The sequence below is a fragment of the Mirounga angustirostris genome, unplaced genomic scaffold (assembly GCF_029215605.1).
Source record: "Mirounga angustirostris isolate CCGP_5_RB_7025 unplaced genomic scaffold, mMirAng1.0.hap1 SCAF_7, whole genome shotgun sequence".
Taxonomy (NCBI): Eukaryota; Metazoa; Chordata; class Mammalia; order Carnivora; family Phocidae; genus Mirounga; species Mirounga angustirostris.
In genome coordinates, this window is record NW_026991715.1 from 8526387 (window position 1) to 8552386 (window position 26000).

General features: G+C 55.3%; 1 protein-coding gene and 1 long non-coding RNA gene across 7 annotated transcripts in view; one reads left to right on the top strand and one right to left on the bottom strand.

Moving 5' to 3' along the window:
• Positions 1-432: 432 nt before the first annotated feature.
• TBC1D9B (TBC1 domain family member 9B) overlaps positions 433-26000 on the bottom strand; it is a 44732-nt gene continuing 19164 nt past the window's right edge. For 2 of the 6 annotated variants that reach the window (XM_064595762.1, XM_064595764.1), the window contains exons 8-22: positions 17271-17432; positions 16824-16974; positions 16188-16402; positions 14662-14779; positions 13581-13866; positions 12273-12402; positions 12045-12143; positions 11222-11290; positions 9860-10100; positions 9449-9514; positions 7897-8031; positions 7596-7646; positions 6170-6229; positions 5612-5718; positions 433-4612 (exon numbers count right to left, since the gene is read on the bottom strand). In XM_064595762.1, the coding sequence (XP_064451832.1) occupies positions 3926-4612; positions 5612-5718; positions 6170-6229; positions 7596-7646; positions 7897-8031; positions 9449-9514; positions 9860-10100; positions 11222-11290; positions 12045-12143; positions 12273-12402; positions 13581-13866; positions 14662-14779; positions 16188-16402; positions 16824-16974; positions 17271-17432 (2577 nt within the window). In that variant the 3' untranslated portion in view covers positions 433-3925. The other 4 variants (XM_045890581.3, XM_064595765.1, XM_045890590.3 and 1 more) reach the window with 4 other exon arrangements.
• Positions 20127-25632, top strand: LOC135365329 (uncharacterized). The gene is made up of 3 exons (XR_010412948.1): positions 20127-20250; positions 24686-24876; positions 25501-25632. It is a non-coding gene; the product is annotated as an uncharacterized LOC135365329 (long non-coding RNA).

Sequence of the window (26000 nt, forward strand, 5' to 3'; positions counted from 1 at the left end):
CAGTTACCCTACACTAAGAAAATAATCTGACTCACCCAGATTTATCATTTGTGTACGAGTGTTCACTGACGTATAACAGGAAAATGGAAATAGACGTGCTAAAGCATGGTCGCGGGCGCCTGGGTGGCTCAGTTGGTTAAGCGACTGCCTTCGGCTCAGGTCATGATCCTGGAGTCCCGGGATCGAGTCCCGCATCGGGCTCCCTGCTCGGCGGGGAGTCTGCTTCTCCCTCTGACCCTCCTCCCTCTCATGCTCTCTCTCTCTCATTCTCTCTCTCAAATAAATAAATAAAATCTTTAAAAAAAAAAAATGGTTGCTTACTGTAACCCAAAATGGGCCATCACGCAGGTCCATTACAGAGAATCTGAGTCCGACGTGCAAATGCCGGCATGTGTATTGATGGAAAACAGAGAAGTTACAAAGAGCATGTAATTTGAGTTAGGTAAAACCAGGCATTATTTATTTCCAGGAGCGGGGTGGAGGGTTTACGGTTATAGAGGATTTAAAATTGTTTATATTTTCCAAATTTTGCACAGTAGCCTATATGAGAAAAAAACAAATTAGTTTAAAAAATTGTTTGAGGGGCTGGCTCCTGGGTGGCTCAGTCGGTTAAGCAACTGACGTCTGCTCAGATCATGATCCTGGGGTCCTAAGATCCAGCCCCCATTCTCCGTCTCTCCCCCACCCCCGCCGCCCCGTAATCGCTTTCTTGTGGTTCTCTCAAATAAATAAATAAAATCTTAAAAAAAAATGAGAGGATGGATTTACAAACGGACTGTGGCCAGACCACATATGACAACCTTTATAGCAAGCAATGCCGAACGCCCCCCAAGCCAACCTACAACCTCTAGAGCAGACAGGACTTGGTCAATAACTGCCCATTTCCCTATATTCTGCACTTCCCTCTTCATCTCAGGACCAACCAGAGAAAGCCAATTACCCTCCTCACACCAACAAAAAAGACACCCTTTTAAGGTAGCCAACATCCACTTCCAGGCCAACAGCCTCTAATCAGAGCACACCTTAAGCCTTCCCTTGTTTTCACGCTAAGGCTTTCCCACTCCTCTACCTTTGAGTCTCTGCCAAATGCAAGGAATGATGGCTGACTCCTTTTCTATAGCAAGCTCTAGATATATAGTCCCTGTTCTCATTTGGGTGGTCTTTATTTTCACGTGTTCGAGTTATTGTGGCTGAAAGAAGAAGGCATCTGAAAAGAATGTTTTATGCTTAATGAAGAGCAGAATAAAAATTTCATGGGGCACCTGGATGACTCAGTTGGTGAAGCAGTGAAGCTATGATTCTTGATTTCGGCTCAGGTCATGATCTTCGGGGTTGTGAGATCCAGCGAGAGCACAGAGTCCGCTTGAGATTCTTTCTCTCCTGCTCCCTCTGCCCCTCCCCCCCATGTGCATGCACTCTCTCTAAAATCTTAAAATTTTTTCGTATGTGGTATGGGTTCAGGTTTGAAAAAGATGGTCGCTTACTGTAACCCAAAAAAACAAAAAAATAAACACAAAAATACTGAGTAATCTTAAATACTGGGAAAATTGTTTTTCTACTTTTCTGTATTTTTCCCTTTCTATAATAAATATGTAATCTTTAAAAATTCATATACTTTTCTTGGGAATTATAAAATTGACTTGGTTTGGCATAACATCACTTGGTAAGCAGTTTTAAAATATTACGTTTACTTACAGAAGAGAAGTATTTTTAAAGCTTTACTTGTATTATCCTATTTTTTAGTGTTACTGTTCTGGTTATTTTGAATGTCATTGCAGGTTGAATGATTAATAGATGAAAGTACTGTTGTACATTTTTGTATATTATTTTATCATATGAAAGGCTAGATTCCTGTTTTATATTCTTCTGTTTAATTTCTTTGGCATATTCTTACATTTAGACTTCTACATGATATGTAAAATACTTATCCAAATTTCACATTATTTAAATCTAATTGATTATGATTTAAGACTTAAAACTGCCAACTTTGTGGGATTTTTATGTATATCTTTACTTAATTTCATTATGGCCAAGAATATGGTCTTTCTGATACGAACCCTTTGAAATTACTTTATGGCAAAGCATGTAGTCAGTTTGTGTAAATACTAGGAATGAAATTACATTGATTAACGACATTTTGTTGTTGTTAAGAAAGCAGTTATTCAGTTTCCTTGATGTTGTTTTGCTGCATTTATTGAGATGGGACCCAGCAGTTGTGAACAAGGTAAAATCATGGAGACCGTTATTTAAAAAACCAGCCACAAAACCTATAGATAGAAAGTAGATTAGCGGTTGCTTGGGGCTGGGGGTGGGAACAGCGATTGGCTGCACGTGGGGAGGAGGGTGATAGAAGTTTTCTAAAATTGCATTGTGGTGATAGTTGCTCAATTCTGTAAATTTACTCAAAATCATTGAATTATAACTCAAAACGAGTGAATTTTACGGCATGTAAATAATGCCTCAATAAAGCTATTAAATTAAAAAACAAAAACAAAAACAGGGGCACCTGGGTGGCTCAGTTGGTTAAGCATCTGTCTTTTGATCTCAGCTAGGGTCTTGATCGCAGGGTCGTGAGTTCAAGCCCTACACTGGGCTCCAGGCTGGGCAGGGAGCCTACTTACAAAAAAAAAAAAAAAAAAAAGAGGAAAAAACCCCCAGCCCCAGATGTACCTTTTTTTTTTTTTTAAGATTTTATTTATTTATTTGTCAGAGAGAGAGCGTGTGAGCAGGGGGAACTGCAGGTAGAGGGAGAAGCAGGCTCCCCGTCGAGCAAGGAGCCCGAAGTGGGGCTTGATCCCAGGACCCTGGGATCATGACCTGAGCCGAAGGAAGACGCTTAACCAACTGAGCCACCCAGGCGCCCCTCAGATTTATCTTTCAGTAGAAGAGATGCCCCACGTGATAGCGGTGGGGAGAGGGGTGAACGCTAGACACTGATGATCAGCTCTTGCTACAAAGCTAGGGGGTGCTCATGGCTCAGCCTGTCACCTGTGGCCCCACAGCAACTTGCTGAGCCCAAGTGCTTGCTGCAGCCCAAGCCCAGGCCAACACCTGCACCCACTGGACCCAGGCTGTTTGTGCCTGAGGTACTTGGGACTCTCCCTCGGCAGAGGTCAGCTCAAGCCCTACTGGGCCTGCATCAGTACTTTCTGTGCCCTCATTCTCCCTGGGGACCTGAACCCCCACCCCTGTGGGGGTCTAAGTGCCCAGAACCTCCAGAACATGGCCTGGGCCCCCACCTGCCTGGGAAGAAGCCAGAAGCCCAAGCAGTAGCTGAGGCCACATTAAGGCTCTGTACACAGTATGGTATTGATTTCTTTCGGGGGTTTATTAAGGCATTGAGCACAGTGTGATTTTCAGCCAACTGAAATGAATATAAGGAAATCTATCAGGACCTGAGGGATGTGCTTTTAAGGTTAATGGTGAGGCTGACGAGCTGAAAGAGCATTTAGAGTAACGCCCGCACGGCATCCGCCCCGATGCACTAGACACTTTGTGCCCGTGTCCCTCAGCCAGGGGCTCAGGGGCTCCTAGGGAGCACCCTGATGCCCAACGGGATCCCCTGCCTGGTGCCAAATGGCAGGAAAGCCCCCTGGAGTGCTCAGCTGCAGGACCGCCCCCCCCCCCCCACCCGCGCCAGAGTGGAAGGTGCCGTGTGGCCTAGCCACTGAACGGGGCACAGAGGCATTGGGCAAGCAGGCCAGGACGGACAGCCTCTGACAGGACACAGGGACCGAGGCGGGTCCCACCAGGCAGGCAGGAAGAGGGGGCTGGGAGCCTCTGTCTGGGCCCAACTGGGGCTGTTCAGCCTTTTTTTCCATTTACAACTCACTGCATCTGGGGAGAACAGGAGGGGTGCGTCCTGAGGGAGAAAACAGAACAGGAGGGAGGAGGGGGCGAGTAGGAGAGACAGGCCAGGTCCCCGTCAGCCTGAAACTCCAGACTGTTCGAGGTCACTGGACGTGCTGAATTGTCTCTCCACCTTCTTTTGGTCCTTGATCTTGAGCCCAATGTCCACCCTCTTCTCAAAGAAGTTCACCAGAACGGATTCTGTCAGGATGGAGGCCAAGATCTGCTCGAAGGAGATGCACCAGTCTGTGTCGACGGTGCCCCCACCGCGGGTGGGGGCCGGGGGGCTGCGGGCCTCCGCGCCCACCAGCACCGTGTCGTCAGCCAGGTCCTCGCACTGCAGGGAGCCTGTGCTGACCACCGAGTAGGAGGACATGGACATGTCGTCTTTGGTTTCATCATCGGACAGCAGCTGCGAGGGGGAGCCCCGGCCCTCGCCACTGCCCCCGTCACCCACCACCTGGCTCTCCTGGGGCGCTTTCCCGAGGGGGGTGTCTCCCCCCGCTCTGGCCTGGGGGTCACCGGCAGCTGGAGGCTGAAGCTCCGGGGCTGGGTCCTGTGCGGGGTCAGGGGCTGGTGGCTCGTCATCCTCGGGGGCACCATCCCTGGGCTTCCTGCCTGGCTGGGCGGAAAACTTCTTCCCCACCTCGCCGATGCGGAGCAGCAGGCTGGCCACCGTGGCGATGGCGTGATACAAGTCCTGCTCCATGGGGTCCTCGCTGAACATATTGTACAGCGTCTTGCACAGCTCAATGAACTGCTCCTTTTCAGGGAGACACAGAAAAAGGGCGGGGAGACGGTGAAATCAGCCAGATTCCAGTCTGGGATCAGCCAGACTGCCAGTGCTGGGCTGTCTTGTTCGTGGTCTCCAGGCCTGCGCCTTGCTGTGCCCATTTCACAGACCGGGACATGGAGGCGCAGAAAGGGACAGCGACGCGACCAGTATCACACAGCCTTAGAAGAGCTTTCTCTTCCAGCTGCCTTTCTTTCAGCACAGACAGTGCTGGGAGCCTCTCCCTGTCCCTATCACCGTGCTGCTGGCTGAGCCAGACCGAGTTCTATACCACTGCCCAGACCCAGGGGCTACAGGACTTCTTCAGTGTGTTTCAGAATCGCCTTGAGTTTTTCATCTTCAACCAGGTGGAGGGTGAGGACAAAACAAGCACAGCCTGGGTCCGTTGAGGGGGTGGGGAGGTCTGACACCGCACTCAGGCCTCCTGCCTCGCTCCACGGGGCACCCCATTCTTCAGGATGCAGGTGAGAGACGCCCAGACCACAGGTGCCTCTCTGGGCAGGGCAGGGCTGTGGTCAGGCTGCGGCCAGCGCTGAGACCCTTGGCAAGATGCCGGGCTCCCGACCCAGAGGCCAGCGCCTGAACAAGGGGCGGTGGGTGGAGCAGGCCTGCGTGAGCACGGCAGCTGGGAGGGCCTGGGAGGAACAGGAGCGTTGGGGGGATGACTCGTAAAGGGGTCGTGTGGGCCTGTGTGTCAGAGGCTCACCTTCCCTACTGCCTCTCTGCTGCATAGATACTGACGGAATGTGAACGAGCCATCGCCAGCAACCACCACCCAGGATAAGGCCCCAAAGCAACTGGCCTGCTGTCCTTCTGGAATCGTCCCTGACTGCTGTCTGACTAGCAGGTGCAGGAGGTAGGCAGGTGAATTTCCACCCTCCAGCAGGCACTGGGAGGGAGGGTGGGGAGCCGCTGGATGGGGGGAACCCAGCCTTGGAAGTGTCTGTTGTGGGCTCTCAATGGGCCTACCTGGTTCATTTTGGGAAGATCCTTAATCGTCTCCTTCTGAACCTCTTTCTCTTTGGCCCACATGCGAAGGTAGTGCCGATAGTCAGGAGGGCTGGTCCCCTTCTCCTCTGTGTATTGGGAGAAAAAAAAATCTGTCAGATCGAGCTGGGGGCCGGTAGCAGGCGGTGAGCGGGTTTCAGTTTTGTCTGGCACAGGGTTACCTGGGCCCTTTTATGAAACACCCCGGTATTTGGGGAGATGGCAGTGGGAAGAACACTCCAGAACACCCGGATGTCTCCCCTGAGTTCTTATGCTAGGGTAAGGCCTGAGCTGACCAAGAGGGCCCCAACCTGTCTCCCCCAAGATGGCGAAGGAGGGACGTGGAGGCTGCAGAAAGCAGGTGCCCTGGAATGAGGTGGCAGTGGGGTGTGGGGGGTGTATTCACAGTGACAAGAGAGTCAGGCCCGGGGCTGATGAGAGTGGCTTCCCCTGGCAGCTGGCTTCCCTGGGTGGGGGCCTCGCCTGCAGGGAGGAGCCCCAGGATCTGCATCGGCACTGGGAACAACGGCCTGCCTGTACCTCTTTTTTCTTGGCCGTCGTCATTTCCGCCTCCCTCTTGCTCTTCCTGCCGTAGTGTTTCTGGACAACCGGAAAAGAGAAAGCACACAGGGAATACCCCCGTGTTGCGGCTGCAAACCTCGGAGGCCTGTGAGCAGCCCCATCCCATCTCCCGCCGAAGCAGAAGCCCAGGGCCCGCTCGCCTTCTTCGCCTGCTTACGGGGAACCAAGGCGCCGCCAGACCCGCCTTCCTCTCTGCCAAAGGAATATAAGTCTCGACCCTCGCCGAGAAAAAGCCCGAGAACTAGTTTCTCTAGTGTCTGCTGAAAAGGGTCAAACCCAAGGCGGTCCTGATTCTCAGTTCAACCCTCCACCAACCACTGCACTGACTGATGAGGAATTGTGTGTACGGGAATTCTGTGCCGGGCACCATATTTCTTAAAGTGACACATTTGCTGGAGGTGGCCCACACCGTCCCCTGTGGGGCCCATGAACATGGGGAGCAGCAGGTGGCCCAGCTCTCCCAGACCTGCGGGCCACAAGGCTGCCGGGGGACCCTGGTGGGTGGCAGCCTCCCAGCGCTGTTGGCGATGGCGGGGAGTCTCTCTGCGCTCAGGCTTCTCACTGCCGAGTGGAGGCCCACTGCCGGGGGCTGCGTGCAGTCTGAGGACAGGGCTCTGTACCCCTGGGCCCCGGCCTTAACTGGAACCCCCGGGGAAAGCTGGGAAGGGCCCGTGATTTTCCCAGATTCTGAGTATAACAGAAGACCCATCTGTTTCTTTGGATCGTGCACCTGAGGCTTCCTATTAAGTTCAAATTACGCCTTCTGACACCACCAGCAGGCCTGCCTTGGCTATCTGGATACGCACTGTGTTTCTCTTTTGGCTGTGTATTATCCTTGCTGGGTACTATCTGCCACGAGGACTTACAGGCGGGGGTTTTAGTCAACCCCAGGCCCGGAATGCCCCATCACCCTGGATCTGATGCCCCCAACGGGCTTTACATGTAGCAAGGAACGCCTTCGCAAAGGCACTCAACAAATATATCTTTCCTTAAGCCCATCTAAACACCTGGTCATGTAGGCCATGAGGACATTTTCCACCGCCCTCCTCCACCTGTCCGTTTCACACTGTGGCCACGATGGCATCTGGGCTTTCTCCCATGAGCGTGATGATGGAATACTGTTTGCGTGCGGCCGCGGAGCTGAGGCCCCGGTGCCGTGCCATGCATCCTCATTTACTAGCCCCCTCGACAAGCACAGAGGCCGCCCCTCTCCTCCCCAGTAAGCTGCGGCTTGGTCCTGGGTCCTCCTCGGGAGTCATCCACACAGGAGGCATCCCTGGGACCAAGCGTGTCCAGGCCTCCTGACCATGCGGGGTGGGGGGTGGGGGTGTTAGGCAGACGCAGCCCAGCACAAAGCGGGTGCCCCTGACCCCCAGGGACTGACCTTGAGCCTCCCAGGGCAGGAAAAGGTCCAGATCTGAGGCCAGAGGAGATGCTGGGAGAGCAGAGGAGTGGATGAGAGAGGGAGAGAGAAGCCAAGGTCCAGGAAGGCAGAGACAAGAGAAACAGGAGTGAGAACACCCCGGGGGGGGGCCCTCCCAGAGAGATGCCGTTGCCGTCACCCGTGGCTCCCCAACACAGCACGCTCCCCAAGCCCACCGAGGGCTGCGGGCCACCTGTGCGGGGCCCCACGACGGCCCGGCTGCAAGGCCAGAGGCCCCTGCACCAGGGTCGGCGGCGCTCACCTTCTGAGGAGCTGTCCTCGGTGAAGTAGTGGGTTGCTTCCAGGGCTGACTCGGCCTCCTCCGGGCTCAGGGCTGTGCTCAGAGGGAAAGGTGAGTGAGGGCAGGCCCGGCTCCCCACATGGCGTGCCCCGCCGCCTGCCAGGGCCCGTGATATGGCGTGGGGTCAGAGTAGTAACGATGATCACGGATCCCGGGTAGTGTTCCTTTCTTGACTTTCATGTTGTGTTTGAGAACGTCACATGTAGCCCATCTAAACACCTGGTCAGTGCAGCTGGGAGTCCAGTGAATGGCCAGCCCCCCCTTCACTGCCCCGTTGGTGGGGTGCAGAGCACTCTGTGGGGACCAGGCCCCTGCGGGCAGCCACGCAGGCACCAGCCACGCACAAGGGACTTGCTCTTCTCACTCTATGCATCTTGGGCATCGTTCCACATTGGTACGTTCTTTGTGATGAAGTGGTCCCCAGGGTTTCAGACCCACATGGTTCTGGGGGGGGGCTCATTCTCCCCACCGTGCGGTCGGGGATGACAGGGGTTGAACAGGTGGCACTTGGGGGAGGTGGCAGGGTGTGGGCTGTGGGTTCCGGGAGGCAGATACAGGTGCCTCGGGAGTTGGCAAAGGTGGCCCCACGTGCCCTCACCTGGAGGACCCCAGCCCAGTGGGGTCTGCCCAACCCAGGCCTTTCCCTCAGCAGAGTCAGACATGGCTGGCACCCACCTTCCCTGGAGGCGTCCCTGAGGCCAATGTCCCGTGTTGGATTCCAGGTGAGATCACCTGTGTCAAGGCCTGGGGCTTCCAGTTCTGGCCACACAGAACCACCCCCCAGGGGAGCTTTAAAACTGCATTCCGGGCCAACGAAGTGATGGCCTCTGGGGAGCGCACAGCGCCGGTGTTCCAAACACCATTCCGCCCCCTTGCACGCAGCCGCTGACTCCCTGGGGCAGTTCGTGAACAAGAGCAGGGACCCAGGGTGGCTCCACCCCAGAGCAGAGCGCCCCGGGCTAGAACTCTCACCTGCCTGAGTCTCAGTTTCCCCCCTGAAAACGAGGGAACCTCATCTTGGAGAACTCTCCATGCTGGGCAGGGTGAGCTGGGCGCACACAGCGGGAACCCACAGATTATGGGATCTGGCCTGGGGACCAGCTGCCGGTCACCCTTCTCCCCACCCTGTGACCTCTCAGTGTCCCCAGGAGGCTCAGGCAGAGTGTAGAGAAGCCAAGGGAGAGCAGCCCCTGTTCATGGCTGCACAACGGGGCTACCCAGCCATTCTGAGGGCCTCGGCAGTGCCCCCAGGCTGAGCCTCTGGGGATCAACAGGAGCGGCCTGTGACCCACCTGGGTCCCCCTCAGCCAGGCCGAGTCGCCTGAGACACTCCCTCTCAGGTTATGCCCCCGCCCCAGGGCTCCGGCCTCCTCCTGACCTGCTCTGCCAGGATGTGGAGCCCCCCGGGCTGCCTGAGGCCCAGCAGCCCACAGAGGCCTGTGCCTTGGGACGCTGCAGCCCCCCCTCGGTACACGAGAGGCCCTTGCTGGTGGGTCGGGGAGGAGGCTCTCACCTGGGGGCAGATGCAGCTTGTACAGTGCCTTGAGCTTCTCTGTCAGGTCCCCACGGTACAGCCCACCTGCACAGGGAGGCCAGTGAGGAGGCCTGCTGGCAAGAGGGCACCAAAGCCCCCCGGCCAGTCCACACTGGAGCCCCTCCTCTTCCCAGCCTGACTCTCCTGGAGAGGTCCTTGGGCCCCAGGCCTCCCACTTGCCCCAGAGCTTTGCTCTTCTCAGGGGTCGCCAGACCCACGCTGAGCAGCCCTGGCCCGGGGGAGGTGAAGTGGAGGGGAGGACCCCACTGGACCCCCACATGTTCCCAGTGAGAAAACTGCCCTTTCCATATCAGGGGTGCTGTTGCAGGGGGAAGACTGGCTGGGCTGGCATCCGGAGGCCTCTTGAGGAGGGGCCCTGGGGCTACTCACTCATCCCCATCACAAACTCCTTGAAGTTGATCAGAGAGTCCTTGTTTTCATCCAGGAGCCGGAACATGCGCCCGGCCAAGACTGGCGTGTGGGCGCCGCAGGCCCAGGGCGTCAGGCTGGCGAAGAGCTCTCGGAACTGGCTTGCGTCAATGCGGTACTGCTCCAGGTAGGGCAGGCTGGGGTCCCGACGCACAGCTGTGGGCCGGCTGCCCCCCCAGTACTGACTTGCCAGGTGCTTGGCCTGCAGGCGGCACAATGTGGTGAGACGGCTGGGCCTCCCAGCGCCCCGGCGCTTAGGACCGCCCGGCTGGTCAGTGTGTCCTCCCCGCTCTGCTGTCCCGAGTCAGCACAGTCCCGGGGCTGGGAGCACTGGGCCCGACACAGCATCTCCCAGAACCGCCCACACAAGCACCATCAGCCTCTTGTTGACAGACGCAGGAGCGGAGACACAGCCCCAGGGCTGCTGGCCACAGCAGGTCACAGTGGTGAGAGGCGGCACTGCCTGGACCGTTCCCACCATAAGGCTCAGGTATGGCTGCCAAACCAGAGGCCATGGGTAACCGACAACAGGCGGTCTGGACTTAGCTGTTTCTGCCTGCTCTTCACACCTGTTCCCCTTCTTCTGTTAACAGCACCCGAAATTTTTTGGGAGAGCCCCTCCTGTCCACATCAGGCCATGGGGTGGGCGCATGGCCTAGATTTGGCTCAACAATAAACACCCTCCTATAGCCACAGCACCTAACCTGAGTTAGTCCAACAACTAACCCTGGATTTTTTGTTAAAACCACTTGGAAAGAAAAGGCTCTTTCCCCTGAGAGAGCGGGATGACCCTGGAGCTGCAGACGACAGTCCTGCCATTCTGTAGGAAGACCAGTCCAGAGGACATCTGAGGTAGGGGAGCTTGGCAGCACATTTAAGCCCCTTGATCCAGCCATGCCTGAAGGTGTGAATTCCTAGTCTTTCCAGTAACATGAACCAATGCATTCCCTCTTGTGTAAGCTGACTTCAGTGGATTTTCTGCCACTTAAGAAAGTGTCCTGCTGAAACTCCATGAAGGATTAAATTCTGCCACACGAGGTTTGTGGCAACTGCATCTGAAGATGCTTTTAAATCAATTTCTCGGAGCACCTGGGTGGCTCAGTCTGTTAAGTGTCTGTCTTTGGCTCAGGTCGTGATCCCAGGGTTCTGAGATCGAGCCCTGCATTGGGTTCCCTGCTCACAGGAAACCTGCTTCTCCTTCTCTTCCCTGCTCATGCTCTCTAATAAAAATCGATTTCTCCTCTGGCAGGAGCTTGCTGCACCAAGGACGTACTTAGGGGACTAGGATGGGGTACTGGGCCTGCCCTCGCTCTTGGCTGTCACCTTAAACACCATGTAAAGGTCCTCCAGCTCTTCAATTGAGAAACCAATGTCCCCAGGTATAGCTCGAACCTAGAAGAAAAGAGAAATAGCGTGTACTGACGGATTCTCAAGTTCCAGGTCTCTGAGAGAATCCCCACGGGACGAAGGCTAACACAGACCATCCTGGTGAGATTGCCGGCTGGCCAAGCCCTCGACAGCAGTCCATTCAGGGAAGGAGGTATGGACCACAGGCTTATCCCTGGTCACACATCCCACCACTCAGTCCACACTCTCCAAGGTCCTTCTTGGTGAGCGCTGGGGGGGCCTTTCTGTCCCGAACACCCAGTCAGGGACACAAGGTGAGGGGCAATCCTGTGGTGACTGCCGTCTGGATCCTTGGAAAGACTCTGGCACTGGCTCTCCGGAAGGTGTCCTAGAACTTCCCAATAAATGCTCTCTCCAGAGTTGGGGAGGACAAAGGCTTATAGCAGAGGCACAGTGGGCTGGATAGGTGGAGGGTGGCCGAGCGCCGCTACCCAGGGGCAGGGGCGAAGCCAGCAGGCTTCAGGGCTCAGCCCACAGCAGGAAGACTCTTGGCCTTTAGGCGCTGGTGGGGGGTCAGAGAAGCTTTGCAGTGACCAGCCCAGGAGCAGAAAACAGTGACCAGGCCTCTCCCACTTCCTCAAATTTGCACCTTCACTCCTGGATTCCAGTCCCACACGACTGGACTAGGGGGCTCTGTACCTGGCCCTGTGGGCAGGAGCAGCCCACCTGGGTCACGACCCCCGCCCCACCCCCCACCCCCCAGCAACCTGCGGCCGTCAGAGCCCAGCCCCGTCCGTACCACGCTCCGCTTGGCTGTGTCCTCCAAGGACTGGATCACTTTCAGCCTCTGTTTAAACCGCATCTGTTCGATGTCGTCGGCCCTCAGGCTGCTGAATTTCTACTGGCCGGAGGGGACTCAGTGAGATAAGGCAGAACCACAGAGCAGAGAACTGCCCCGGGCCACGGCTGCCCACCCCCACATGCCCAGCTGGGGCAGGCCGGCCAAAGAGCCCCAGAGGGTGCTGACCTCATAGGACACTTTCAGGAGGTCGAAGATGTCCACTTCTGCTGGCGGGTCATCCCCACTAGTCAGCAGGGCATGGAGGTGTGGGATAGGAGGAGAAACACTCTGCTTGTTGACCACGTTATCCAGGTATCTACAAGGATTAAAGGACAGAAAGCTGGACCCCCCACAGGCAACGGGGGTCTCTCTCCTACTAAGTAACGTGGAGGGACCTAATCTGCCTAGACTCCCAATCAAGAAGCAAAGGTGCTGAGGACGGGGAACCCTCCAGGAGGGCAGGAGAGGAGTCCCTGACTGTGCGGAGGGCAGGCAGAGGCATGCCCAGGAGGGTGCCCTGGCAAGTCGGGGGTCCCCTGGAGGCAGAAGAGAGGCCTCACCCCTCATGAGGCCTGAGCACTAACTCTGGGAAGCCAGGCTGTCCTCTGGGGGTCCCTTGGGTCGGGACCCTTTTTAAGCCCAGACCCTACCACACCAGGAGAAAGGTCTGTCCCAGTGGGAGGGATGACAGGGTCCTGGGTTGGCTCGGCGGGCAGGTGGCAGCATTCCTGGCAGGCCAGGGTCGCTGGGAGTGTTCCAGGCCGGGTGAATATGCACACACGGCCAGCAGGACCCTACAGAGCTCAGGACCTGGGCCAGTGTGAGGCTGGGGCGGGGACCCTGGATCGGGGGGGGGACTCAGCTTCTCCGTCCAGAGAACCATGAGTGCACGGGGAGTCCCAGGGTCAGATTCTGAGGAGAAAGAGCTCTGTGGGCTACTGCTGGCTGTGGCCGGAGCAGAGGGACTGTGGGAGGCACAAAGGCGGTGGGGTGGGGAGAAGGGGCTGGATCCCAGATAGTCTGCTAGTGCTGGATGTGGGGACCTAGGGGGCAGGTGGCGGCCCATTCAGCTGTGGAGCTCACGAGAGACTTCCTGCCACAGCTGGCGCGGGCCCCTCCATCTAGGTGACGGTGACGGGGAGGGGGAGAGATGTTGCTGAGCCAGGGAAAGCAGCGTCAGGACTGCTCGGAGACAAGAGCAGGATACCCAACGTCCGCTAGGGGCTGGACTAGGGGGCTCCGGCTGCCGCCCCCCTGCCCCCTCCCGGGTGCTCAGGCCCATTTTATCGGCTCCCAGAGCTGTCAGGACCCAGGGCTGTTTGGCCGGCACATCCCACCAGGAAAAAGCCTCTCTCCTGCACCGCCCCCCACCAAGTGTGCACGTTGGTGCATGCTGAGCGAGGAGTGCCCAAGGCCGGAGATGGGGCCGGGCTCTGCCATCCACGGGGGCGCCAGCCAGCGGCCTGGTGGGAGGAGGGGGGCCGGCTCGGTCACCTGCCCAGGACGGTCATGGCCTCGCCCTCATCGCTGCAGCCCAGCAGCTGCTCCATGTTGGCATCCAGGATGGCCAAGGCCACCTGCAGGATCACCTTGATGCCCTCGTAGAAGAAGCAGTCAACGATGACCACAGCGCTCTCGAAGGGCATGACACTGAGGAAGAGGGTCAGGAACCAGGACAGGGAGATGCTGGAGATCACCCCCAGGTCCTGCATCTTCTCGGACAGCTGTGGCAGGAAGTCTCTCGTGAGCTCCTCGAAGATGCCTTGGTCCACCAGGGCCCCTAGGGAGAGGACAAAGAAGTCTGAACGCCAGGCCCAAGCCAGGGTGGGTGTGGGGAGCCGACCTGATCCCCGGCCAGCTCCGCTCACTCGCAGGGCTGGAGGAAACGGGAAACAGTGTGCGGGTTTCCCTCTACGGCGTCCAAACCACTGTGTGAAAAGAATACTTGCCCCCACTGTGCTTGGATCTGCTTGTGGGGAAATACAAATCTCTCCTTTCTAGAAGTGTCTGCCGTGTGTCCTGCCCTGAAGCTTGTGAACAGATGTATGATTATAAAGGACCCCGAGAGGGGGAGACCCCCAGAACCAAATGGTGGGGGAAGGACATCTCAGAGCCGCAGACTGAGTCACGTATGTAATTAAGTACGTTTGCCAACGCATCTCCACTTAATCACTCAGACTCTATGGGCTGCCGTTCCTAGTCGCTGAGGCCGGGTGACAGGCACCCGGGGATGTATGGACTCCCTGCCCTGGCTGCGATATGGAGATCTTGCACAGTAAAAAGCCTTGCGGAGAGTTACAGGGGTGAGAACAGAGGCCCCAGGCCTCTCACTGCCAGCTCCCGGGGAGCTGCATGCAGTCTGGGCAGACGGCCGGGAGTCTGCGTTTGGTCTCCACCTTCTAGCTGTGTGCTGATTTCTCAGCCTCCTCATCCGGGGAATGGGGGCCGTGAGTGTCTGCAGCCCACTGCGCATCTGAGAGGCCTCTGAGAGCTCACCCATGCAATGTGCCTGGTGCGGAGGCTGGCCCAGGGAGAGCCGCCACCCCGCGGGGAGCCGTGGGGCCCCAGCACTCACCCACCACCCTGGTGTTGTAGTAGTCGGGCAGCATGCGCTCACAGAGGGCCACCAGCAGCCAGAAGGCCTCCTCCTCACTGCCATAGAGCAGAAGCACGGACGTGACGATGTTCATGGCCTGTGGGCACGGAGACGGCAAGGGGGAGGCTCACAGGGCTGGGCCGCCAAGTAAAACCGCCCCGTGCCCCCAAGGGGCCTGCATGGCCTCACTCTCCAAGCAAGTCCCACAATGACAAACTATCCCACCCAACTCCAGGCCATTTGCCAAAAGGCCATTTGCAGGAAACCAATTTGACAAAAACCATCAGCCAGACCCCTCCAATCGGGCCAGTGGGCACTTGGAAAGCCGAGAGGGAGGGTATGAGCATGTGGCCCTTCTTCAGAGCAGTTTCTGGTGTCGGAGGTGTGACAGGGGGCCAGGCGGATGGAAACGTGAGCCCCATGCAACAGCTACACGGCTGCGGTGAAACGGCAGGGTGGGGAGGAGGGGGGCGGTGCACAGCCTGAGCCGATAGCAAGGCTTCTCAGAAAAAGCTTTCGATGGCAGAGCTTCTCTTAAAAATTCTCTAAAGCCAGCACACGGGCTTGCCCTGCCCCGGGAACAGGTCACGCAGAACACTGGCCGTACGGAAAGGGACTTCAGAGGGGGTGGCATGCTTCTGGGAAACCCAGACGTGGGCTCCGGGAAACAGAACGCCATCGGACTGGGCCGGGGAAGTGCCCCCCGGATGTAAAATTGGACGCTGCTGGAAGTGCAAGTCGAAACCACGATGAGATACCACCTCACGCCAGCAGGGTGGCTACTGCCCACGGACCGGAGAGCCAGTGTGGCAAGGGTGGGGGGCAAGTGGAACCCTGTGCATTGCTGGGGGGGCACGTAAAATGGTGCCAATGCCATGAACAGCACTATGGGGATTCCACACACACAAAATGGAAGGTCAGATTACCACACGGTCCAGCAGTTTCACTTGTGGGTACGGGCTCAGGAGAAATGAAAGCCGGGACAGGAACAGACACTGCACGTGCCTGCTCACGGTGGCGCTACTCACAAGAGCCCGAGGCGGAAGCCACGCAAGTGCGCAGCTGAAGATGCATGGGTGAACCGAGTGTGGCCTATTCGCGGAGTGCGATACGGTTCGGCCTCAAAAGGGGAGAAATTCTAACACGGGACGCAACAGGGATGAGCCCCGAGGACGCTGCGCTAAGGGAGTAAGCCGGTCACCAAAAGGCGAATCCTGTGTGACTCTGCTTCCAGGAGGTACCGAAGGCGGGCAAATCCATGCAGAACGGGGAACAGCAGGGGAGATGTCTGCAGACCCTCAACACCCAAATGCCCCAGCCCCCGGCCGCGGCACACAGAAGGCAGTATGTGCTATGGGGGGATGTGAACGGTGAACGGTGTCCCTAGGTACAGCTCTCTTGGGGGTCAGGCTTTTCCAGGGGGCACGGGGCACAGTCACTCAGGCCTCTGCTGAGCAAGCCACTGGCAGGAGATGCGGCCTCTGGGCCCGGCTCGCCCCCTTTACCTGACAGTAGCCGATGGTGGGGTTTCGGAAAGCGTAGGCGGTCAGCACCCGCCGGAGGGCAGCGATGCCCAGCTCGTTCTGGAAGGCGGGGTGCTCGGGCATGGAGCGGTGGAGGTCCCGCTCGATCTCCTCCGTGGCCAGGCTGGACTTCCCCGTGGACTTCTCCACCAGCTCAGCATAGTAACCAGGGTGCGTCACCATCTCGTTCCAGGCCCCTGTGGAGACACAGCTGGCAGCCGTCTCCCTCACCCTCCCCTCCCGCGGGGGCCCTGGGGTCCGTTAGGAGGCGTGAGGCAAGGGTTCCCTGGTGACCAGTCCTGGGAGGGGTCGCCCCCCCCGCCCCAGTTTGAATGGCCTTCTTGTGAAACCGTCCAAGTGGCCAAGGGCGTGCATGCTGGGAGCCCGTCCCAAGGAAAGGAGGCCCGCAAGTGGGAAGGCACTGTCTGGGCGACACAGCCCTGCCCTTGGTGCCTGCGCCCCAGGACGGTGCCCCTGGCTCGGGCCCCTCACCGCTGAGAGCCCCATTTTGGCCTAGGAAAGGGCTAGCAGCTCCTGTCTGGCTGACTTGGGAGGCCGGGTCAGGGGGGCTCTCACCCAGCGGCCCTAGGGGGCCGGGCCGACGCCGGGGCGGCTCACCAGAGAAGAGGAGCCACAGTTCCCCGCGGAGGCTCTCAGGGATGCCCTTCAGCACCAGCTCCCGCGTTTTGGCCGTGCGGTACATGCACACGCCGCGCCCGTATTCAAAGAAGTGAATGTTCCACGACTCCTCTTTCATCTTCTCCTTGGCCTAGGGAAAAGCAAGCACTGGGTCTGGGCGTGCGCACCGGGGCCCTCCTCCATCTGCGGCGCACGTCTGTGAGGGTCCAGGCTGGGCGGGGCATGGCACCACCCCGAGGCAGCAGCGAAATGAGCCTCCGTGCAGAGGCCTAGAGTCTGGGGTGACCGGCCCTGTCCCGCGAGTCGGGCAGGGTGCCCCTGGACAGTGTCCTTCGGGGGCCCGAGGACCTGAGGTGGCGTGCAGGCACGAAGCCCCCTCCCAGGCCCGGGTCCTGCATGGCGATGGGGTCCGCGCTCTGGGCTTACCCCCTTGGCCCCCAGGTCCTCCATGGGCGAGTTTCCCTGGAAGAGTTTAAGCAGCCCCTGCGATGCGGTCGGGGCCTCCTGCACACTGGAGCTCTGGCGGCCCCCCAGGGATGTGGTGGGGCTGGCGGGCTGATCTGAGGCCTCTGCAGGAGCTGGGGAGTGCTGAAAAACACAACACAGGAGGGAAAGCACCTGGTGAGTGAGCTACCCAGAGCGGGGTCTCTGATGTGCAAGCCAGTCGGCTGTTTGAGCACGTGGCCCCCGGCCTCGGGATTGGCTCCGGCTGGGACTGTCAGGAAAGAGCAGCGGGCCCCACAGAGCCCAAGTGCTGAGCCACAAAGTGGAGCGGAGGTGGGGCGACACCGGGGCCAGACCGGCCCGCACAGCCCTTTGCAGATGGACAGAGTCCTAACTGAGGCAATCGTCCCGCAGGAGCCCTTGATGACTGCTGAGCCAGGGAACGAGTCCTCTCTATCCCCTCTCCCTCAGGCGACCTGTCCACTGTGCCCTCAAGGGCCCTTCCAAGAAGAAGGGGCTCCCACAGGGCTGGCTGTTGCCCCAGAGCTCCCCGAGTTTCTGTCTTCCTCTGGCCCCCACGTCTGGTGTGTGGTGCACCCCACAGCGGTCACACAACCTCTTGGCTCTGGACACTCATGTCAGCTCAAGACTGGGTGCTGTGGCATCCGGCGAACTAGAACTGGGTGTGTGAGGCGGGCTCCCCGCCTGCAGACCATCTCTGCCATGGGCACCACAGGCTACTTCCCCCACAGGGCCTCGCCCCGAACGGGGCCTCGTGTGAGAGGGGGCCCCAGGTGGAAGCCCAGGGATCTTTCCCACCGCACAGCCAGCCGAAGGGCAAGAGGAATGGACCGTGGGGTGGCTCGGGGAACGTGCCAGGGTGGGGGGCAGTATGGGGCTGGCAGGGGGAAGGAGGAATCAGGGACAGAGGTCTGCGGGGGAGCCCTGCCTTTCAGGGCTCTTCCCCTGGCTTTCTGGAACCCTCCCCTGGCCAACGCATCTCCTCAGGGGAGCCCTGGCAGCCCTGACCCTTCAGGCCCAGCATGGCTGATGCGTGACATCTGTCTCCTGCTCGAGCACTGTCCCTGCGGCCTTCCAGGTGAGCTCGCCGTGGGTAATGGCCTGCGCAGGGAGCTTGTCTTGTCCCCTGGCCCAGGGGCTCAGGAGGGCCACAGCTGGTGCCCGTGTTCCCCTTGGCTCTCTCCCTGAGCACCCACCGGCAGGAACAACACTGCTCTGAGTGGACACTTGTCACTGGCTCCCCTCAACCCACTTCCCCTTCTGCCAGCAGCCAGCTCCCCATTTCTCTGGCGGGGGGCACATTTCTCTCCGCTCTTGGCTTGGCACTTTGTGGGCTCCACTGAGAACCGGGGTGAAGCCCTGAACTAATAATTAGCTGTTCCCACCCCAGGGCTCAGGGGGGCGGGGCTGGAGGCACTGTGTCACCTGGTCGCCACCGAGGACGTGCAGGGGTGACTCTGCAGGGAACGCTGGGATGAGCCGAGGATGCGGGGGTTGCCACCAGCATCCAGGTCCCACACATGGCCCGGGAACTAAGCCCTCCTGGCGGAAAGCCCAGTCCAGTGGGGAGAGGCCCCTGTGACGTCAGGCAGCCCACCGTGAGGACTTCTTGGCTTGTGGGCCAGTAAGCCCCACCTTTGCATGTCGTGCTCCAGCCTGGGTCTTGTCATCTCAGATCCCCCCAACGCCACCCCCCCCCCCGGCCACAGTCCCATCCTCCAAGTGGCAGGGACAGGGGATGCTGGTTGGCTTCCTGCAGGACTTCACCCTCTCTGTGGTCCTTGTAAGAGAGCCCTCTTCTCAGCTGTAGTGAAGGGTCCACAGAGAGTACGTGTTAAACCCACCGAACAGTACTCTTTGAATATAAATGGCATATTGTATGTCAGTTTTGCCCCGGAGATGCTGTCTTTAATAAAAAGGGGGGGGGGGGAGAAAGAATAGGAAGAGAACTCTGCTAGGTCCCATCCACAGTCCATCCCTCTGCCCCCGGCTGGTGTTCCGGAAGTGGATTTTGGGTCTGCTAGGATACATTTTCATGACGAACTGCGCAGTCTGTGAGGGCACAACGCCAGACCAGACCGACATGGAGATTCTGCTGCCCGCCTGAGGTTCCCCAAAGGGACCGGGACACAGATGGACCTGCAGGCCCCAGAGCACCTCCGAGAATCAGGCTCTCAGTGCTGCAGAAGGGCACGGACTCCAAGGTGTGGCCTTGGCGACGCCGTCCTGTGTGACGCCTGCGTGCGAGACAGGGAGCTCACAGGCCACGCCGCCTGGGAGTCCTGCATTTTCCTGCGCCCGTTCCTCCCGTGCCTGCAGGTGACCGCCTCACACATCGGTCCAGTGCCAACCTCCCGACCCACCTTCCCACCTCACTTCCTGCTCAACAGAACCTCTGGCCTCCTGCTAGACTGAGTGAGCGAGCGAGTGGGAGCAATCTGAGGCCCGTCGTGGCCACGGCCATCAGCCAGCCTTCCTGCATCCGTGGCCCACAGGCCCAGCCTTCTGCCTCTGGGACGGGGACCCTCCTCTAGGCGACTGCCCCCGCAGAGGGTCCATGGACGGGATCCATCCAGCAGGCGCCATCCCTACAAACCCTCCTCATGCTTCCACAGGGGGCACTCACACGCCGTGTGCAGTGAGCTGTCCACCTATGCTCCCTGCGCTTTAGTGTTGTTATACCTCAACTAAAGTGACCCGTTCTGCTCGGCTGACCTTTATAACAAACTCCTCAAAAGAGTTGTTGAAACTCACTGCTTCCTTTCCCCCAGTTTGCCAGGAAGTACACCTTCTCGTTCTGGTATCTAACATCCAGCACCCCGGTCCGTCCCCCCAGACCCTGTTGATCCCTCCTGTGGGCAACGCTGAAATTCGCGAGCGCGCCTCTTCTCGCCCTCCCTGCTCTCCCTGCTAATGTACAGTGATACACTTTCACTCCCAGGTAAGGAGGCAATCGATGAGCTTATTCTACTTTCCATGCCTTTTTTAAAAAAAGATTTTATTTATTTATTTGAGAGAGAGAGAGAGCAAGTGAGCACGTGCACGAGCAGGGAATGGGCAGAGGGAGAGGGAGAAGTAGACTCCCCACAGAGCAGGGAGCCCGACGTGGGGCTTGATCCCCAGACCCTGAGATCATGACCCGAGCAGAAGGCAGAAGTTCAACCGACTGAGCCACCCGGGTGCCACTTAAAGCCGTTAGATTTCTGGGGCGCCTGGGTGGCTCAGTTGGTTAAGCCTTCGGCTCAGGTCACGATCCTGGAGTCCCGGGATCGAGTCCCGCATCAGGCTCCCTGCTCAGCAGGGAGTCTGCTTCTCCCTCTGATCCTCCCCCATCTCATGCTCTCTCTCTCTGTTTCATTCTCTCTCTCAAATAAATAAATAAAAATCTTAAAAAAAAAAAAAAAGAATACAGTCTTCTCTCTTTAAAAAAAAAAAAAAAGCCGTTAGATTTCTTAAATTCCTCCATGTTCTTTACTTACTGCCTGTGGTCTTCACTCCTGAATCTTATTTTTCCCATATAAAATTCTTTGGTCATGTTTTTTTAAAATTATATATCTTTAAAATGTTACTCTTGGGGCGCCTGGGTGGCTCAGTTGATTGAGCGTCTGACTTTTGATTTTGGCTCAGGTCATGATCTCAGGGTCCTGGGATTGAGCCCCACATCAAGCTCTGCACGGAGTCTGCTTGAGATTTTCTCTCTCTCTTGCCCTCTGCCACTCCCCCCCGCCCCCAGGGTTGTGTGCTCTCTCTCAAAAAAAATAATAAACCTTAAGAAAAAAAGATCTCTGATGCTTATTTAAAAAAATTAAAAATAAAATGTTACTCTGTATAAAATGTTGCTATCTAAAAGTCTGAACCTACTCTGATTTTCTTCTTTCATAAATGACTTGGGTCTTTTTTGACTGGTTGCCCCAAAGATTTTTTTTTTTTAATTTTTAGTTTTTACTGCATTCTGTTAACAGTATTGACTATTCTGGACTGGTTTTCCCAAAAGTACGACGTGCCCTTCCACCGTGCAATCAAGTCTTTTTACACTCAGAAAAGTTTTCTCGATTGGTAGTTTCTATCAGTTGTTATTCTATGCTCTTCAGTTTTCTGTTTCTATTATTTTACGGTCTTTGCTAGTCTACGCTCTTATACATAAGTTGGATCTTCTTTCTCTGACTTTTTTATCACAGCTCCTGACCATTTTTTTCTCTTTCTTGTTTGGCCCTCCCTTGACCCCATCCCTTCCTTATCCCTTCAAGTCTATTCATTGTTGTGTTCTCCTTGTGCAATACTTAATTCTGAAAAATTTCTCCTGAGTCCCATCAACTCTCTTTTCTGTTGACTGGTCACTTTGTTTCTGAGCTTTCTAAAAATTTTTATTTATACCATTCTTTAGTAGTTTCTATTATTTTTTGAATTCTTTTTAGATCATTTTGAAATATTAGGATGTGGTTTTCATCTGCTTTGGGGGAATACTGTTCTGATAGACTTTCATTGTCTGTGGAAGGTTACCTGGTTTGTTTTTTTCTCCCTATGATACCTTTGTATGGGGTGTGATCATAATCCTCTGTTGCTCAGGTTTAAATGACATGAATTCTTCTGTACTTTCTGGAGGATTATGTACGTGTTGGGAAGATGTGGGTCAGGGTAGCTTTCCACACTGAACATTTGGGGATCCGTCTTCTGCTGTACCTCTCAGTGTATCCCCCTCCTCTCAAGATTTCCTATCCATTTCCTCTAGTGTTGGAAGTTTCTCTCTCCTTCCCCCCCCAGGTTCCTGCCCTGCTCAGTCCAGGTCTTGTTTTCCTCAGGGAGGGAGGGCTCTTTCCTTTTGGGGGTTGTGGTGGGTGTTTCAGATCCTCAGGGCAATGCTCCGCCCTGGATTATCTAATCTTCCCTCCCTCGTTATGTTTGGTTTGCTTATCTGTAGAGTGGAGCTGAGAAATGTCCCCAGGTCACTGGCTGTATCTCAGAGTCACCTGCCGAGGTTTCTGTTCAGTGAATCTCTCTTGGGGGTGTGGGGAGGTGTTTTATGGTGGTTTCTGGGTTCCCTGGCTCTTGGGACTGTCAGAACCCCTTTGCTCTTCCCTTTACCGCCTCCGCACAGCTGCTGAGTCTACGTCCCTTTAGAGTAACGCTACAGTTGGTGGTCTGACCCTACCTCCTCGTCGTCGTCTAGGGTTTGTGGGACACCCTTTCCACCTGCCTTTGTTAAAGTTGGTCTGGGCCTTTTCCTGAGGAAAGTCGGTAAGATTTAAAAATTACCCTGCTCCCACCGCCTTGTCCCAGTTAAAGGCCCCTCCACTCAGGTTTTTCTTCCTGTCTTTCCACTGAGCGACTTGGGTCAAGGCCGCCATGACCTATGTTTGCCGTCTCCAGTAGCCGGGTCTCAGTGTTCGTAATGCTTGACCTCAGACATCATACATCCCAGCCTGCACTCTTCCAGCCCTGCTCTCCCTGCATCTTCCCCGCGGCGTGAGATGGTGATTGACTCTCTGAGCTGCACAGCCAACATCACAGATGACACCACAGTGTCATCACCTTGTAAACCCCTTTCTTTCGCCCAGACCCAATACCAAATGTACTGAACCTATCAATGATCTCAGATCTACTTCCAGAACATGTCCTATACACTAACACTGAACAATCCAAGAAGGAAATTAACAAGACAATTCCATTTAAGACAATTCCATTTATGACAGCATGGAAAAGAATCAAGTGCTTAGGGATAAACCGAACCAAGGAGGTGAAGACTTGTAAGCTCAAGACTACAGAATATTGCTGAAAGAAATTAAAGAAGGCATAAATAAACAAAGACATTTTGTGTTCGTGGATTAGAAGACTTAATATTGTTAAAATGTCAATACTCCCCAAAGTGACCTACAAATTCAGTGTAACTCCCCGTCAAAATCCCAATGACTTTGTTTGCAGAAAAAAAAAATCTATATTAAAATTCACATGGAATCTCAAGGGCAGGACCACAAGTAGTGAAAACAATAGCCAAAGAGGATGAAACTGGGGGAGGGGGTCTCATACTTGTTGATTGAAAAGTCTATTATAGGGCGCCTGGGTGGCTCAGTTGGTTGGGTGACTGCCTTCGGCTCAGGTCATGATCCTGGAGTCCCGGGATCAAGTCCCACGTCGGGCTCCCTGCTCGGCAGGGAGCCTGCTTCTCCCTCTGACCCTCCTCCCTCTCATGTTCTCTGTCTCTCATTCTCTCTCTCACAAATAAATAAAATCTCAAAAAAAAAAAATTTAAAAGTCTGCTATAAAGCTGTGCTGGCATGAAGACAACAGACCAACGGAACAGAACTGAGAGCCCAGAACTGAGCCTCGAATATGTGGTAAATGATTTCTGACAAGGGTGCCAAGACTGTTCAATGGGGAACGGACAGAGTTTTATAACAAATGGTGCTGAGAACCGGGTATCCAACTGCAAAATGATGAAGATGGACCCTTACCTCACACCATACATGAACATTAACTAAAAAATGGAACAAAGACATAAATGTAAGAGCTAAGGCTATAAAACTCTTAGAACAAAACACAGAGGAAAAGCTTTATGACTTTGGATTGGCAATAATTTCGTGGATATGACACTAAAAGCACAAGAAATAAAAGAAAAATAAACTGGACTACATAAAAATGTAAAACTTCTGTACATCAAAGGACACAATCATCAAAATGAGAAGACAATCCATGGGAACGAGAGAAAATATTTGCAAATCATATATCTGATGGGTTAATATCCAGAAATATATACAGAACTTCTACAACTTGACAACAAACAACCCAACTCAAAAAAAAAGGTGAAGAACTTGAATAGACATTTCTCCAAAGAAGCTGGACAAACGGTCAATAGGATATGAAAAGATGACCAATATCACTGATCACTGGGGAAATGCAAATCAAAACCACAATGAGATACCACTTCACACCCATTAGAATGGTTATTGTAAAAAACCTGGAAGATAATACGCGTTGGCAAGGATGGGGAGGAACTGGGACCCTTGTGCACTGCTGGTGGGAATGTGAAATGGTGCAGTCACAGGGGAAGAAGGTATGGCAATTCCTCAAAACATTAAACACTGAATGACCCATTGACTTCTTGCCAGCAATTCTACTTCCAGGTATCTCCCTCTAAGAACTGAAAGCAGGGTCTTGAAGAGATGTGTGTACACCTACATTCACAGCAGCATTATACAACAGCCCAAAGGTACAGGCAACCCAAGTGTCCCTCAAAAGGTGGACGGCGGCGCCTGTTAAGCATCAGATTCTTGATCTCGGCTCAGGTCACGATCTTAGGTTTGTGAGATCAAGGCCCGCGTTGGGCTCCATGCTGAGTGTGGAGCCTGCTTAAGATTCTGTCTCTCCATCTACCCCCCCAGGCCCCTGCTCACGCGCTCTCTCGCTCAAAAAAAGGATGAATGGATAAACAAGTATGGTACACGTCTACAGTGCGATATTATTCAGCCTTAAAATGGAAGGAAATTCTGACACTGCTACCATGAGGACGAACCCTGTGGTTGCACAAGAGGTGAATGGACATCGCGCCAGTGAACTCTATACTTCAAAATGGGTAAGACGGTGGATTTCACGTTATGTGACTTTTACCACAATTAAAAAAAAAAAAAGGACATCCTGAATTTGACCACGTCTCACGAGCTCCACTGCTCCTACCCTCGACCAAGGCTCTATCGTTCCATGTCCTGATTACTTTAGCAGACTTTCCACTCCTGTCTGCTTCTACCCGGGCCACTCCCTAGTCCAGCACTGCCCACGGGACACAGAATGAGAGCAGCATATGTAATTTAACCCGTCCCAGTAGCCACGTTAAAATACAGGAGAGAGGGGCGCCTGGGTGGCTCAGTTGGTTAAGCGACTGCCTTCGGCTCAGGTCATGATCCTGGAGTCCCGGGATCGAGTCCCGCATCGGGCTCCCTGCTCGGCAGGGAGTCTGCTTCTCCCTCTGACCCTCCTCCCTCTCATGCTCTCTGTCTGTCATTCTCTCTGTCTCAAATAAATAAATAAAATCTTTAAAAAATAAATAAATAAATAAATAAAATAAAATACAGGAGAGAAATTGGTGAGATAAATTCTAATAACAGATTTTATTTAATGCACTCTAGCCAACATATGGTTATTTCAACGTGGAATTACTATAGAAAGTTACTGAGATCTTTTATGTTCTCTTTTCTCATAGTACACGTTCAACCTCTGGCGCGGAATTTATGCCCACGGCACACTGCAGTTTGGACCAGCCACGTTTTCCAGTGCCCAACAGCTACGTGCGGCTCCTCTGCTGAGCAGCTGTGCCTCTCACCCGTTCCCAACCTGACAGGCCAGACTAATTCTATTAGAACATGCACAGATCGTGTCCCTCCTCTGGCCAGAACTCGCCAACGGCTTCCCATCTCACTCAGGGTCAAAGCTGAAGTGTCGACAGGCCCACAGGCTTCTGTGATCTGGCTTCCTGCTTCCTTCTGACTCACCTTCTGCACTGCTCTTCACTTGCCTCCGCGGCCTGTGCCAAGCAAAACCCCACCTCTGGGCCTTTGCACCTGCTATTCCCTCTGCCTCCAACACCCTTTCCCCAGGTACTCCATGGCTTGTTCCCTTACTTGGGAGCCCCTCCTTTCCCCTGATCCCTTTATCCTGCTCTATTTTTATCCATAGATCTTATCACCACCTGCCATACCTCAG